At 44.7% G+C, this 17717-nt stretch overlaps 1 protein-coding gene across 1 annotated transcript in view; it reads right to left on the minus strand.

Annotated features, from left to right (window-relative positions):
* hecw1a (HECT, C2 and WW domain containing E3 ubiquitin protein ligase 1a) overlaps positions 1-17717 on the minus strand; it is a gene marked incomplete at both ends in the record, with an annotated part of 104219 nt that overhangs the window by 12751 nt on the left and 73751 nt on the right. Inside the window, 6 exons of the mRNA XM_080543792.1 lie at positions 460-566; positions 745-828; positions 2366-2462; positions 3615-3729; positions 5441-5575; positions 7377-7562. Coding sequence (XP_080399918.1) covers positions 460-566; positions 745-828; positions 2366-2462; positions 3615-3729; positions 5441-5575; positions 7377-7562 — 724 coding nt within the window. The remainder of the gene's footprint in view (positions 1-459; positions 567-744; positions 829-2365; positions 2463-3614; positions 3730-5440; positions 5576-7376; positions 7563-17717) is intronic.

A 17717-nucleotide genomic window follows, 5' to 3' on the forward strand; every position in this document is an offset into this window, starting at 1 on the left:
AATCGTAAGCTCTGTGATTGGTCCGCTTGGTAGCACATGATTCCGACAAGATTCCGACTCTCTCGTCGGCCAAAATGCGGAAGCCATGACAGAAATGTCATTTACTTTTTCTGTAATTACTTATTAATAATGATTTGAAAATGTATGATAACCATCTTATTATCTGAGTTTACTGTCATTTTAATGCATTTGAGACATTTTCTTTACAACAAGCATAACAAAAATACGTTTTTTGATCACTATTATGCCGCTATGAGTACACCGACCAACGCGACGCAGTCCGCGGTCCGCGGACCAACGTAGAACTATAAACTTGGAGACCCCTTACGTAGGCTACGGCGTAGACGCACGTAAATTCGACGCAGAAGCTTAAATCGGCCTTTAGTGAGAGCTAATTATCTGTTCAGTGAGGGAAAAGGTGATTGGCTGCTCAGTAAAGGGTGAAGAGGAGGGACCTACCTGGGGAGTTCTGGGGTGAGGATCCAGGTGAGCCGCGGGGTGAGAAGCTGTAGCCAGGGTGGAAGGAGTGAGATGGGACATGAGACATGATCTCCTCCTCGAACAGGCTGGAGGACAGGGGCCAGACAACACAAATCAGGGTTAAAACATATATATATATACATATGGACTGAAAACACATACAGCTCTGAGAGTATTCTTTTAATTCTATACTTAGGAGAGAACAACATAAAAAAAAAAAAATCTAAATCTACTCTGTCTCCAACACTACAGTAAAGACAATACCTCAGCAGAATGACCAGGTTTGCATCACAGGACAGCTTCTCCACGCCCTGTGGGCCCTCTGTCCTGATGTAGTGGATCTTCTCCCTGATTGGTCATCAGTGTGAGAGAGCAGACAGACATTAAGCCATTAACCTCATTAAGACATTCATCTCCAGTTTTTAATTCCTGTCTGTGATATGGCACTAGACCCATTGCAATAGCCTATTAGGACCTGGGCTGAGAGGTGTTCCTGGTTTGGTCACATGGTCAGGACAAATTCTGTGCCCTCAGAATGACTAATGAAAAGTCTCTCCTGCTGTAATGTTTATTCTGCCTGAATGTCCCACCGATACATTTCCTCCCTGACAGAGTGGATGTTGGTGGATTAGGCTGCTGCTCTGGAATGCTTTTAAGATCCTAATCCCTTTTCCTTTCACACCTCAGAGATAAGGTTTGCCCTGAGCCAATCAGAGACGTACTGTACCACCTCTTCACTCAGGAGGCCTGGACTGTTCACACTGATACGGTTCACACCAGCATCAGCACTTTCAGACCTCCATCACTCAGGAGACGGAGTCTGTCTCTACTGACATTTACACTCAGGAGACGGAGTCTGTCTCTACTGACATTTACACTCAGGAGACGGAGTCTGTCTCTACTGACATTTACAGTGGAGAGTATTGGTCATACACGTCTCATACTAGTATTCCTCTCCTTCCCCCTGACCCAGATGTAACCCAGTCCTAGACTTAACACTAGAACACCTGACCCAGATGTAACCCAGTCCTAGACTTAACACTAGAACACCTGACCCAGATGTAACCCAGTCCTAGACTTAACACTAGAACACCTGACCCAGATGTAACCCAGTCCTAGACTTAACACTAGAACACCTGACCCAGATGTAACCCAGTCCTAGACTTAACACTAGAACACCTGACCCAGATGTAACCCAGTCCTAGACTTAACACTAGAACACCTGACCCAGATGTAACCCAGTCCTAGACTTAACTAGAACAGCCTTTTTTACCTACTATAAGAGCCGCCTCGGCGGTCAAAAACCCCTCTCTTTACAATGCTCAAGCTGCTATTTACACACAACGACCACTAGTTGGCCACTTGTAAATGATCCTGCTTTCTACACAGAAAAACGGCTAAATAGCTTTATATTAGCTTATCCTGATGTGATTTTGAAAATGTAAGGATACTGGGTGATATAACGCACATATCTAGGAAAAGTCATGAAAGGAGGGTCCTGAAATTTGATCGAGTGCAAAGATATAACATTTTTCTTTACTCACTAATGGCTGTTCTAGTGTTAAGATCGTTTAGAGGACTCGGAGAGTCTCAATTCTAGCCTGAGAAATCTGCCATTTTTCAGAATGTCATACAATCAAATATGTGTACATAAGATACTCATAAGCTATATGTGTGCGTCAAAACAATCTTTTAGATCAGATGGAAGGTCAGTGCTAGCATCCATAGTGCTGTCATCTATGAATTTGAAAGTAGTTACATTTCTCCAGCCCCATCCCACAGCTGTTTACCACCAAAAAGTGGTGGGTGACCACATACAGTTACAGTAGTTCAATCCCGGATTGCCCCTTAAATAATAAATAACAGCAAAGACCTAGAACATCACCTTAGTGCATGGTTCCGTGCCAGGCTGGGTTGGCGCTCTTGAAGCATCTCAAAGATGTTTGGCTGGCGAAGGAATGTCACTATCTTGTCATTGTAAGCTGTGGGGAAGGAGATAGATGACATTAAGTTAGCTGTGTGTGTAGTAACCAGGTGTGTCATCCCTTTTGGGTCCTTGCAAACTTTCCACATTCATTTTCTTTGTCTGGATTTTTTACAATATATTCTAGCCAGCATCCTAAAATGTGAACCCAAAAAAAAACAACCTAATTTTGAACATGGTCTTACGTGTAACATTTTAAAATTCATGGTCGCTCTTCAAGAACTCATGAACAAATAATCTACTAATAATCTATGTAAACTAACACATTTGTGATCACTCTGGGTGGTTGTCTCAAGTCACACACAACAACCTACTGTCTCTTTGGATGAACACAAACTCAGGCAAACCAATGGTGTCAGAGTAACCAACTATCTCTCTGTCTCTCTCTGTCCAGGCCTGGTCATGGCTGAGAAGACGCCAGGCATTCTGTGGTGCTCTAGGCCTGCAGCACTCGGCTCTGCCTGAGGTTGTGTGTGTGTGTGTGTGTGTGTGTGTGTGTGTGTGTGTGTGTGCGCGTGTGTGTGTGTGTGTGTGTGTGTGAGGGACTTGGAGGGATTCCTGTGGGACACCACTGTGTCTTTGAGCCCAAATCCAGCTGATGTGGCTGTGGCTCTGTCCGTCTGTCTCAGATCAGTTGTCAGGGTAATTAGGATACGGAGAATAAGGCATCATGTCTCTGGGGTGTCACTGTGCTGCGGTATGTGTACTCTACTACATTTAGACAACCCCACTGAGACAGCACACACACACACACACACACACACACACACACACACACACACACAACAGCACAGCACACAGCACACGCCTAGAGAGAACAGAACAGCAGGAATACATACTACAATTCAACCACAGAGTGGAGTATTCCAACCCCCTGGCCTAGTGACACACCTGGCCTAGTGACACACCTGGCCTAGTGACACACCTGGCCTAGTGACACACCTCTACACACTGGTGAGTGTGTGATCATATCCTATACGAGCCATTTAGCTGACGCTTTTATCCAAACACGACGTGAGTGCATACGTACATTTTTCAGTATACAGCATACGGTCCCAGCGAGACTGGGAAGCGAACCCACAACCTAAGCGATTGTCAGTGCAATGTTCCACCAACTGAAGACCACAGAAGACCACAGATCAGTACTCACATGGTGTACCTAGCTGTCCAGAGTCAGGCTGGTACTGGCTGCGTATGGCTGCTACCAGGCTGTTCCCTGGTCTGGTCAGCAGAGACGCTCCACGGCTCCTGGACACTTCAGACGCCTGAGGGACCACAGACGTTACTTAAGCGTTATGGAACGAGAAGCCGTGGTAAATCGTGGATATCGCACACAGCTACCGGGGTGGTTATATATACACACCCTAGCTGTGCCGATATCCACGATATACCACGGCTTCGAGTTCCCTAACGCTTTTATACAACGGTCACCACATTTATCTATCGATATTTCACAAAATAATCTTTTAATGAATGTATTTTAATGGAACTATGTTTTATTGTAAGTGTATTCATCCGCTGAACAGTTGTTTATCAGTTGCTAAGTAACGGTAATAATGTAACTTCGATAATGGTAATATATACAAATGCGGAGTAATATGAAAAAATGTGTCAGCATTCCACTGACCAATAGAGAATGGACTGGATCTATCCGTTGTATAAAATACAGTTAACACTAGAACAGCCATGCCTTTTTTACCTACTAAAAGAACCGCCCTCTTTACAATGCTCAAGCTGCTATTTACACACAACGACCACTAGTTGGCTGCTTGTAAATTAGCCTGCTTCCTACACAGAAAAACAGCAAAATAGCTTTATATTAGCTTATCCTGATGTGATTTTGAAAATCTAAGGATACTGGGTGGTATAACGCACATACCTAGGAACAGTCATGTCCCGAAATTTGATCAAGTGCAAAGATATAACATTTTTCTTTACTCACAGGGGTCAAATGGCTCATGGTTCTAGTATTAACATCGTCAGACACACTGCCGGGAGGGGTGAACACTACTGTCAACGAGGACACCAGGAGACCAAATGAATCCCCACATGCCAAATGCCTTTTTCAGACTAAGATCATTATTATTAGATTAGAACCAGATGTGTCAGCTTTTTCACACCAACATGACATAACAAGGTTCTGATGGACAGACGCTCCCTGCTGCAGTACTGACCTCCCCTGTGCTGTAGCTGCATACTGACCTCCCCTGTGCTGTAGCTGCATACTGACCTCCCCTGTGCTGTAGCTGCAGTACTGACCTCCCCTGTGCTGTAGCTGCAGTACTGACCTCTCCTGTGCTGTAGCTGCAGTACTGACCTCCCCTGTGCTGTAGCTGCATACTGACCTCCCCTGTGCTGTAGCTGCAGTACTGACCTCCCCTGTGCTGTAGCTGCATACTGACCTCCCCTGTGCTGTAGCTGCATACTGACCTCTCCTGTGCTGTAGCTGCATACTGACCTCCCCTGTGCTGTAGCTGCATACTGACCTCCCCTGTGCTGTAGCTGCATACTGACCTCCCCTGTGCTGTAGCTGCATACTGACCTCTCCTGTGCTGTAGCTGCAGTACTGACCTCCCCTGCATTGAATGAATGAATGAATGAATGAATGAATGAATGAATGAATGAATGAATGAATGAATGAATGAATGAATGAATGAATGAATGAATGAATGAATGGTCTTTATTGTCATTGATATAGTACAGGTACCAAACAACGAAATTTGGGAGGGGGGGCTCCCCTGGTGCTAGAAAAAAAAAAACTAAAAACAAGAAGGGAAAAGAGCTGGTTTACATAAATAAAGGCTATGTACACTATCCACTATACTATACTATACAAATAAAACACTGTGCTGTACTCTATGCTATGCTATACCTATTCTAACATTTCCTATCTCTGAACCTTATGTACCCGAGGGTTGTCATATTGCACATAGTGTTATTGCACATTCATTTAAAGATTGTAGCTGCAGTACTGACCTCCCCTGCGCTGTAGCTGCGCAGCCTCTGCAGGTGCTGTCTGTGGGTCAGGTGGTTGGGCAGGCGGCCGTTCTGTAGGGTGATCCTGGGGTCTATAAAGGTCGTTGCGCGGCTGTTGTGGTCTACGAAAAATGACTGGAGGAGAAAGAAAAAAGTGTTCACTTGAGATACATACATTTAGGGTTAAATCCCATCCCTTAATAATACTCTAACCCTAACCCTACGCTACTGAGATCATACATGTGACAGCAGCTGGTGAAACCGGAGAACAAGTCGCCAACCGACAGACCGCTCTGACTTTTATTCCGAAAAATGTAAACGCAATGATGTAATCCCTACTACTACCTACTAGTTCGTGTAGAGTAGTGGGGATTACTCACCGAATCCATTGCATTTCAATGTTTTGGCTTGACTAGCGAGTCATTGGTTTAGATATGAGTCATACAGTATGAGGTTAGATATGAGTCATACAGTATGTGGTTAGATATGAGTCATACAGTATGAGGTTAGATATGAGTCATACAGTATGAGGTTAGATATGAGTCATACAGTATGAGGTTAGATATGAGTCATACAGTATGAGGTTAGATATGAGTCATACAGTATGTGGTTAGATATGAGACACATACAGTATGTGGTTAGATATGAGACACATACAGTATGTGGTTAGATATGAGTCATACAGTATGTGGTTAGATATGAGTCATACAGTATGAGGTTAGATATGAGTCATACAGTATGAGGTTAGATATGAGTCATACAGTATGAGGTTAGATATGAGTCATACAGTATGAGGTTAGATATGAGTCATACAGTATGAGGTTAGATATGAGTCATACAGTATGTGGTTAGATATGAGTCATACAGTATGAGGTTAGATATGAGTCATACAGTATGTGGTTAGATATGAGTCATACAGTATGAGGTTAGATATGAGTCATACAGTATGTGGTTAGATATGAGACACATACAGTATGAGGTTAGATATGAGTCATACAGTATGTGGTTAGATATGAGTCATACAGTATGTGGTTAGATATGAGTCATACAGTATGAGGTTAGATATGAGTCATACAGTATGAGGTTAGATATGAGTCATACAGTATGAGGTTAGATATGAGACACATACAGTATGTGGTTAGATATGAGTCATACAGTATGAGGTTAGATATGAGACACATACAGTATGTGGTTAGATATGAGTCATACAGTATGAGGTTAGATATGAGTCATACAGTATGAGGTTAGATATGAGTCATACAGTATGTGGTTAGATATGAGTCATACAGTATGAGGTTAGATATGAGTCATACAGTATGTGGTTAGATATGAGTCATACAGTATGTGGTTAGATATGAGTCATACAGTATGTGGTTAGATATGAGTCATACAGTATGAGGTTAGATATGAGACACATACAGTATGTGGTTAGATATGAGACACATACAGTATGTGGTTAGATATGAGTCATACAGTATGTGGTTAGATATGAGTCATACAGTATGAGGTTAGATATGAGACACATACAGTATGTGGTTAGATATGAGACACATACAGTATGTGGTTAGATATGAGACACATACAGTATGTGGTTAGATATGAGTCATACAGTATGTGGTTAGATATGAGTCATACAGTATGAGGTTAGATATGAGACACATACAGTATGTGGTTAGATATGAGACACATACAGTATGTGGTTAGATATGAGTCATACAGTATGTGGTTAGATATGAGACACATACAGTATGTGGTTAGATATGAGACACATACAGTATGTGGTTAGATATGAGACACATACAGTATGTGGTTAGATATGAGTCATACAGTATGTGGTTAGATATGAGTCATACAGTATGAGGTTAGATATGAGTCACATACAGTATGAGGTTAGATATGAGGTAGCTTGTCCATATCCAACCAGGCTCATGGTTACCTTCCCCTGAGGGTCGGTCTTGATCTCCCAGCCTCGGGGGAGCTCAAGCTGTGTGTCCGCAAACTTGTTGAGGAAGATGACCAGGTCTCGGTTGTGCTGGTAGCGCTCGAAGTTGCGTGCGTCCCGCCGGATCTTCAGGATCATGTGCTTCAGACAGGTGCTGTTGGTGAACATCCTGTATGCACTCTGGGACAAAGACAAACACAATCACAACTGCTTTTATTTCATCCAACGTACGGGTGCACTGGAGTAACATTCTTAGGCTCAGTTTCTTCGACATTGGCATTGCAGCAGAATACAAAATCAACAATAATAGAATAAAGTGAATAAGGTAATAAAGTGATAAAGTGATGGAAGTTGTACTACAGTGGGACCAGTCGTACTGCAGTAGAACAGTAGTGCAAAATGCTGTACAGGTTACAATGAGATGAAATGCAATATGAATGAATGAATGAATGAATGAATGAATGATCTTTATTTTCATTGATATAGTACAGGTACCAAACAACGAAATTTGGGAGGGGGGGCTCCCCTGGTGCTAGGAAAAAAAACTAAAAACAAGAAGGGAAAAGAGCTGGTTTACATAAATAAAGGCTATGTACACTATCCACTATACTATGCTACACAAATAAAACACTGTGCTGTACTCTATGCTATGCTATACCTATTCTAACATTTCCTATCTCTGAACCTTATGTACCCGAGGGTTGTCATATTGCACATAGTGTTATTGCACATTCATTTAAAGTGTCACAGTTTGCAGGTTTGAAATGTTCACAGTTGTGTTTCAGTGTTGCACTTGATTTCAATCTAGTAGCTGCCATCAAATTGTCTAGATTGTCCAGGGCCTAGAACCTAGGTCTTTGCTGTGTTCAGGGCCTGAATGGTAGAAGCTGAGCTTCAGTCTGTTTGTCCTTGCGAACATGGTCCTGAACCGCCTGTCCGAGGGCAGCCGAGCAAAGTGTTCGTACCCAGGGTGGGATGGGTCTCTGGAGATCTTGGAGGCCTTCCTGAGGCAGCGTGTGTTGTACAGCTCTTCCAGAGAGGGGAGGGGGGCGCCGGTGATCTTCTGGGCCGATCTCATGACTCTCTGTAGCGCATTCCTCTCTGCGGCTGTGCAGCTGGAGAACCACACGCAGATGCAGTAGGTGAGGATGCTCTCCACTGCGCAGCGGTAGAAGGTCACAAGCATCTCCTGTCCGATGTGGTCTTTCCTGAGGACTCTCAGGAAGTAGAGCCGCTGTTGTGCCTTCTTGATGATGGCTGCTGTGTTGATCTTCCAGTACAGGTCATCCTGTATGTGCACCCCCAGGAATCGGAGGGTTGAGACTCTCTCCACGCTCCCTCCATCGACGAGCAGGGGCTGGACCTCAGATTTTTTCCTCCTGAAGTCCACGATGATTTCCTGGGTCTTTGACTGGTTCAGCAGCAGGTTGTTAACCTTGCACAGCTTGCCCAGCTGCTCCACCTCATCCATGTACGCCACCTCGTCCCCCCCCCCGAGATGCAGCCCACCACGGTGGTGTCGTCTGCAAACTTTACGATGGAGTTGCTGGGGTGGACGGGGGTGAAGTCGTAGGTGTAGAGGTTGTAGAGGATGGGGCTTAGCACGCAGCCCTGGGGGGACCCAGTGCTGAGTCTGAGGGCTGTGGAGGTGCTGGAGCCCACCCGCACCCTCTGGGGGTGGTCAGACAGGAAGTCCTTGATCCATGCACATATGTGACAACTGACAATGAAAAGGGCTACCTGTAGGCGAAATCATTTTTCTGTTTTTTACATGTGCTTAAACTACAGATTGTAAGCTTCTGATGCGTCATACATTGAAATCGGAAACAAATTGAAGACAACATGAGTATTTGAAAGTTGCTACACCTGAAATCACTAAGCAGAGAAAATGCCTTTCGAAGATGTTTTTTTTTTCTCACCTTCACAGCCAGGTAATGGGCGGTAACAATGTCTGGTTAACCCCACCCCCAACCACTCAGCTGTCAATATGTCAGTGTTACTCACTGGGTCAGATAGCTACAGTATAGCTAACATTATTACCTAGCAAGGTATTACCTAAGCTAATTAGCCAGCTTATCATTATGGAGGCTTTATGGTTGTTGTAACTATTATTCTTTTAATGATACAAAAAAGTCTTGAATCAGAATCAGAATTTATTTTACAGTACACAATAATACAAATCTTTGGCTGTGGTTCTTCAACATTAGCTTTGCAGCAAGGTACATAATCACAACAATCCCATCACAATAATAAGTAAAGATAAGTAATAAAGTGATAAGTGATGGTAGTCGCACTACAGCAGAATTAAAGTGCAATCAATAGTGTAACATGCTGTGCAAAGTCCAACAAGATGAAAATGAAAGTGTTCAGGTATTTCTCAAGTAGTCAGGTAGTGTGCAATTCCTGTGTCCTAATGTTTTCAACATTAGCATTGCAGCAAGGTTCTCTGATCAAAAAGATACTTCTGTCTGGCCAGATCTACTTCTGTCTGGCCAGATGTTTCAAGCTAAGCAGAACACATTCTCAAAACAAACACGGCTTCCTTTGTCCCTCCCCCTAGAGCTCAACGCCCTTCCTATAATCTTAAAGGAGTGCAAAACACTGCCCACCTTCAAAACCACTCTCAAAAAACATTTACAGGAGGCTGCAATCCGTAACTGGACCCTCTAAATCAAAAATCTGATTAAAAGACCCGAACTACCCACTGTACATACTTTGTGTTTTGTCCCCCGCCCCCACCTGTGGTGTATGTCCCCACCTGCCCTACCCGCTGTACATACCTGATGTTTTGTTGTATTGTTCTTCCCATGATGGATGTATTTTTATCTTGTAGATAGTAATAGTTATTTGTCTGTATTATCTTGTAGATAGTACTAGTTTGTTTTGTCGGTCTTACATGTAACGATGAATTGAGAATCAAGGACCCCAATTGAAATAAGCCAGTGGCTTTCTTGGGTTTTTATCCTGTTAGTTGACCTTGTATGTAATATGTACTTTCATGTACCTACTTCTGCAAATCTTCTAATAAAGTTTTCAATCAATCAATCAATCAAAAACAGCCAATCACACCCAAGTGAAAGCGTATGTTATTTCATGACAAACAAGCCTATTTTGTTGCTAGATTATAGTTATTTAATGAACATAAAACTGTTCGGAAAAATAACGAGTGGGTACTTCACATCTTCAAGTTGAATGTTAGCTGAAAAAACGAAAATCTGAGTTTTAGGTCAGAAATACTTTAAAGACCGATTTGACGTATTTCTGTTTCCCGAGAGGTGTCTGGTTACATCGTCAGTAGACACATATAGAGTGTGATAGTCCCAGGTCTAGTAGTTTGGTCACTAGCCTGTCTGGAAGGATGGTGTTGAAGGCAGAGCTGAAGTCCACAAAGAGCAGTCTCGCGTAGCTGTTTCCCCTCTCCAGGTGGGATAGAGTGGAGTGGAGAGTCGTCGCGATGGCGTCCTCTGTGGACCTGTGGGCTCTGTAGGCGAACTGGTATGGATCCAGGTTGGGCGGGAGGCGTGGGACTATGTGGGCCCGGACTAGTTTCTCGAAGCACTTCATGATGATTGGTGTGAGTGCCACCGGGCGGTAGTCGTTTAGGCAGCTCACCGTGCTTTTCTTCGGGACTGGGATGATAGTTGAGGTTTTCAGGCAGGGTGGGATGGTGGCCTGGGACAGGGACTGGTTGAAGATGTTGGTGAAAACCCCGGCCAGCTGGTCGGCGCAGTCCCTCAGCACCCGTCCCAGGACGCCATCCGGCCCTGAGGCTTTCCTGGGGTCCACCGCCTTCAGCACGCGTCTCACTTCATGCTCTGTGAGGGTGAGGCTGCTGAGAGCTGGAGAGAGTGGTGTTTGTGTTGTGGTTACCTCCGTTCGCCCCTCGTCGAACCGGGCGTACAGTAGAAGGAGTTCAGCTTTTCCGCCAGCAGGGGGTCGTCCTCCGCGGCTGTGAGCCTGTTGGCTCTGAAGTTTGTCATGTGCTGAACCTCCTGCCACACCCGCCTGGAGTCGTTGCTCAGGAAGCATTCCTCAATCTTCTCTCTGTGGTCTGCCTTGGCCTCCCGGATGCCGCGCTTTAGGTTAGCCCTGGTGGTGCTGTACAGCAGTGTGTCCTTCTCTGAGAAGGCGTTGTCCCTCTCCTTGAGCAGTTTTTGGACCTTCCCAGTCATCCATGGCTTCGTGTTGGGCTAGACCCGGACCCGTTTGTCCATGGTGGCTGAGTTGGTGCAGTTCACTATGTGGTTCAGAACCGACGACGTGAACTGTTCCAGGTCCTCATATCATACAATATGCAATAACATGGTCATCATGAAGCCTCATGACACTGTCTTATTGTGTTTTCTAATATCATTGGATTGGACTGAAAAGTAATTGTTATCACCTGATGGTGTCCTAGGAACTGACGGTTTGGTTCCATACTGAAATGAGTTGCAGTTGTTGCAGAAACACAGCAGTGCCAGCAGGGCCGCTTGGGAGATATGCGAGGCCCAGTGCGAAGTCAGATTTGCGAGGCCTTTTATAATGATGTATACTATTCTAACCGCGCGACACGCACGCACCGATATATTGCAAGAAATGCGCTCACATGCTGTGCTGATAGACAATAGAATATCTACTTATTTAGATAGTTTACAACCATGTTTGTTTCATTTCAAACCTTTTATACTCGTAAAGGATTAGGATTTAGGATAAAGCAGTCATCATACCCAACATTAAATACGCACAAGCCATTATTGACATGAATAGAGATGTTACTCACCACCAGCAGCATAATTATGTCAGAATCTTCTCCTCAATTTCCTTCCCGCAAACTCCGAAATAATGTCTGTGTAATCCAGCTTTGATAAGACGTTCTTTTCAATTGCAATGATAGCAAGTCCACACAGTCTCTCCTGGGACATGGTGGTCCGTAAGTAGTTCTTAATTAGCTTTAACTTTGAAAAACTGCGCTCTCCAGACGCAACTGTGACAGGGATGGTCAGTAAAATCCTTAAAGCAACTTCACAGTTTGGGAAATTTCCCTCATTCCTTTTGAGGAAGCGCAGTGTTTCCAGTGATGTCTTGGTTTCCCCTGGGACCATTTCACGCAGGACGCGCAGCTCGGAGAACAGGTCCTCTCCGTTTATGTCCGCAGATCCTCCGTGACTCAAAGACGCGCTCAGGGCCTGACACTTTCTTTGCAGTTCAGTGTCATCTAGTGCGCAAAGTTTTGACAGTTCAAAAATAAATCCAAATGTGTCCTCGAATTGTTGTAATTGTTTAAATCTGGAGCTTAGTGCTGTGAGGGCCTGGTCCACAATTGCAATAAAATGTTCTGTTTCAAATACCCGCTCTGGGGTTAGTGGGGTATTTTGAGCATCTACTCTTCTCCGTTTCACGCGTGATTCCCTGAATACTGCATCAACATCCATCTCTGAAGCAATCTCAATTGCTGTTATTTTTGCAGAGGTAAATCCGGTCTCTCTGTATTTCTCCATGAACTGAATTAGTCCCTTAATCTGAGACAGGGCTACATCCAGCTGCATATCCTTAGACTGAAGACTCTTACTCACAGTGTTCACGGCGAACAACATATCATACCATATGACCATAGCAAGAATGAATTCAATGTTTTGCAGCTCATAGTTGACCAGGGACAGGGCCTCACTTTTAACTTTAGGGTCATTACTGCTCTCTGCCACTTCAAGCAAAGCATCCTTAATATTATTTGTTTGGTAGCGGATTGCTTTCACACTCTCTATCCGGCATTTCCACCTCGTCTCAGATAGCGGTTTAACAGTGAGAGATGGAGCATTTGCTTTCAATATTTCCCAACGTTTAATTGAAGCGGCAAATAGTGTGTATATACGTTGTACAACACCAAAGAAAGTCATTGCTTTTGGGCAACATTTTACCATGTCTCCCAACATCAGATTCAGGCTGTGACAACCGCATGGCATGAAGTAGGCACGGGGATTCAGACGGAGTATGCGAGCCTGCACGCCTTGCTGCTGTCCTTTCATATTCGAACCATTATCGTACCCTTGTCCTCTACAGTCGCTTATATCGAGACCAAGCCGCACCAGTTCAGCGAGAACAGAATCTGTCAGTCCTTTTCCAGTCTGATCACTTGTCTCAATAAAACCAACAAAATGTTCCTCGATGCTCACCTCAAGGGAGTTCATATTCACAAAACGCAGTACACGCGACATCTGCTCTTGATGGCTCATATCTGGAGTGCAGTCGAGAATAATCGAAAAATACTTCGCAGTCTTCGAGTTTTTCCCGTTTGAAGCCAGGATACCAATGATTTCGTTCTGAATATAATACCCCAGATAATGTTGATGGGTGTCTTTACTTTGTATCCGTCTGAGATGCTCTTGCATGGTTGGGTCAAATTTCGCTATCATTTCTATAAGGCCTAAAAAGTTACCATTGTTTTCCTCGTTGATCTTATTACTGGTTCCTCTAAATGCCAGATTATGTTCTGCCAGATATTGAACGGCTGCGACAATACGGGTTAACACGGCCTGCCAATGCGCTTTCTCCCTCTCCATTTCCTTCTGTTGTAGCGCATCTATGCCCGTATTAGTCTCAAGTCTTTTCGTTGCTTCTATCCATTTGCACGCATTTGAAAGATGCTCTGGGGAAGTTTCGTGTGATTTCAACTTGTCACTTAAATGACGCCAATCGTTGCTCCCTTTATCAACTAGTTGTGATGTAGGCCTATCCTTTATGTTGAAAAGCTTACAGCAAAAGCAAAAAGACATGTCCCGTTTTTGAGAGTACACAAGCCACTTTCTTTTTATTTTTACCCCATTCGATAGTTTTCGGAGAAATAAAGTTTCACTAAAGTTTCTGTTCTCATTATTTTTAGGATAACTAAATCCAGGTTTCAACTTTGGGGGACCTCTTCTAATGATCACATCTGTAACTGTAGAGTCCATATGTACCGGCCAATTACCAGGATCATCATACATGACATCTGACACCGTAGGCTCGTCTTGCGTTCCATCACCTGTGGCTGCGTCCATGTCAATTTCACTCTCAGCCCTGCTGCTGCTGCTCTGAGTAGCTCCATCTACCGCCTCCGTATCCTCTACTTCGCCACTCCTGACCATCATCACCTGGGGCTGGGCAGCCCCACTGCTGCCGGTGTAGCTGTTGTCCTCCTCCACCTCCGGGACATAATCTTTGCCTCTCAGGGGGGGCTGTGCCGTGCTACTACTAGCATTGCTAGTACTAGCAGCAACGTTAGCTTCTTCGGTGCTAACGGGAGCCTCACTTGTTTTTAGAAATTTTTCGAACGAACCTCTAAGCAAGGCCCTGAAGCCTTCCTTTCTTTTCTTTTTATTTCTTTTTTCAGCACCCGATTCAAATTTTCTTCCTCGGTCTCGTTCCCTCGACATTTTGTACGTCGCACTAAGCAGTCACTATGCACAACACGTGTCAACACACGCCCAAAATTCACGTTTCACGTAAGGTCAACGTCAAGGTGTCATAGGGTGTCATTTTTTTTTTCTGTTGCTAAGAATCTCCCTGTCCTCACAGTCTATAGGTATGCTAGATTTTAGATATATGATTGACTATGATTATCACATGTGTGAACATTTAGAAATGTATTAAAGGCAAAAATAATAATATGGTCCCTTGCCTGGCGCTTTGGAGGGCCTCGCCAGCCAGGATACAAAAAAAAAAAAAAACAGCCTGCCTCACGCGAGGCCCTCCAAAGCGCGAGGCCCTGTGCCACCGCCCCAGCTAGCCCCCCCTTAAAGCGGCCCTGAGTGCCAGTCAGAATAAACCTTTAGAATCTAATGATCTAGTTTGGAGAATGCTGTCCTATTGATTTCTGATACTGTGTGTGAGAAGGACTTTTTTAATAGACAAATGTACACACACACGCACGCACACACACCCACACACACACACACACACACACACACACACCTGGGTTTCCGTTAACCGGCAATTACCGGTCTTTGTCCGGTAAATTTGGTTGAAGTCCGACATATTGAAAAGTCGTCGGACATATTGTCCGGTGAAAATAATTCCCTTTGAATACAATTCGCTAAAGTTCACATTCTGATTCCTTCTATTTTAAAAAAGACGAATATATAGGCTATGTATTTCTTTTATTATGATATGATTTGACACCGGCATGATGATGACTCCTAATGTGTAGGCCGGCCTATGCGAAACAGCGCACAGGTGCCACATGGGATTGATGCCAGATGGGATTACAGCTTAACCAGTCTATTACCGCTTAAACACAGTAGCCCATTCGGCGGTAACCCATGCCTATCTGGCAACCCTGCCAACCCGTCCACCATAGTAATACGGTTTCTTGATTTCCCATCTATGGGTGCGTTCGTAAACACGCTCTGGAAATCCGATCAGCACTCGCGGAACGCCTCTCGTCCAATCGAACGACTCGGTCGCTCTGTGACATCGAAGCCAGCGTGCGCTCCGGCGCTCTCAGAGCGTGTTTACGAACGCACCCCTAGAAGTTTCTAGCCAGCTAGCTGAAGCTGCTACACACACTAGAGCCATGGCGACCGAACGGCAAGTTAAACAACATACTATAAAAGTGACATTGTTTTACTCATTACTCATACATTTGTTGTCATTCAGTTATACAGTTATGTTCTTCCCATTGTCATACTCCCGAGCTAAACGAAATGCCTTCCCAACCAGCGAGACTTATAGAAATGACGTTGTTTTATTGATTTAAAAAAAAAGGGTAAAACTGGAAAGAGAAAATAGAAAACTCACATTAATCCCAAACAATTTAACAAACTTCAGTTAACGTAATGTGGAGTCCGTTCATTGATCGATGCTGTCTGTTCAGTTCCCAGTGAGGCGCCCGTTCAGCGCTGGACCCGTTCAGCACTGGATTTGACGCATGGCATAGCGCGCATCCGTCAAATCATGTTATATTATTATATATTATATAGCTCGCATCTAATCGTATCGGATGAGAAATAGACATTAAATGGCATATATAGGCCGCTACACAACAGTAATCACCGCGACAAACAGCTATATTAGATTTGGAGAAAAAAAAAATATGATTTTGCAAAAAAAAAATTTTATTATATTTTAATATGATGACCGGAATATATCACGTTTGTCCGGTAAATCGAATTCTTCCCGGACACGATGTCCGACGGCAAATTTTTCTAACGGAAACCCTGACACACACACACACGCATGCATGCACACACACACACACGCACACATACACACTTGATTTGACTTGACATCAGATCATCTACTTATAAACTATTTTAATCTCAGGGTCAGTTTATTCCCTGTCTGTCTCAGGTGACAGGTCATGTCAATGTCTGGCCGGTCTCCTCCCTGGCGAGGGTCTGCAGTGAGGGGTCTGCAGTGAAGGGTCTACAGTGAGGGGTCTACAGTGAGGGGTCTACAGTGAGGGGTCTACAGTGAGGGGTCTACAGTGAAGGGTCTACAGTGAGGGGTCTACAGTGAAGGGTCTACAGTGAGGGGTCTACAGTGAGGGGTCTACAGTGAAGGGTCTACAGTGAGGGGTCTACAGTGAAGGGTCTACAGTGAAGGGTCTACAGTGAGGGGTCTACAGTGAGGGGTCTACAGTGAGGGGTCTACAGTGAGAGGTCTACAGTGAGGGGTCTACAGTGAGGGGTCTACAGTGAAGGGTCTACAGTGAAGGGTCTACAGTGAGGGGTCTGCAGTGAAGGGTCTACAGTGAGGGGTCTACAGTGAAGGGTCTACAGTGAAGGGTCTACAGTGAGGGGTCTACAGTGAAGGGTCTACAGTGAGGGGTCTACAGTGAGGGGTCTGCAGTGAGGGGTCTACAGTGAGGGGTCTACAGTGAGGGGTCTACAGTGAAGGGTCTGCAGTGAGGGGTCTACAGTGAGGGGTCTACAGTGAGGGGTCTACAGTGAAGGGTCTACAGTGAAGGGTCTACAGTGAAGGGTCTACAGTGAAGGGTCTACAGTGAGGGGTCTACAGTGAGGGGTCTACAGTGAAGGGTCTACAGTGAAGGGTCTACAGTGAAGGGTCTACAGTGAGGGGTCTACAGTGAAGGGTCTACAGTGAGGGGTCTACAGTGAGGGGTCTACAGTGAGGGGTCTACAGTGAGGGGTCTACAGTGAGGGGTCTACAGTGAGGGGTCTACAGTGAAGGGTCTGCAGTGAGGGGTCTACAGTGAAGGGTCTGCAGTGAGGGGTCTACAGTGAGGGGTCTACAGTAAAGGGTCTACAGTGAGGGGTCTACAGTGAGGGGTCTACAGTGAGGGGTCTACAGTGAGGGGTCTACAGTGAGGGGTCTACAGTGAGGGGTCTACAGTGAAGGGTCTGCAGTGAGGGTCTA

Source organism: Nansenia antarctica, assembly GCF_963989245.1.
Source record: "Nansenia antarctica genome assembly, chromosome: 13".
NCBI classification, from domain to species: Eukaryota; Metazoa; Chordata; class Actinopteri; order Argentiniformes; family Microstomatidae; genus Nansenia; species Nansenia antarctica.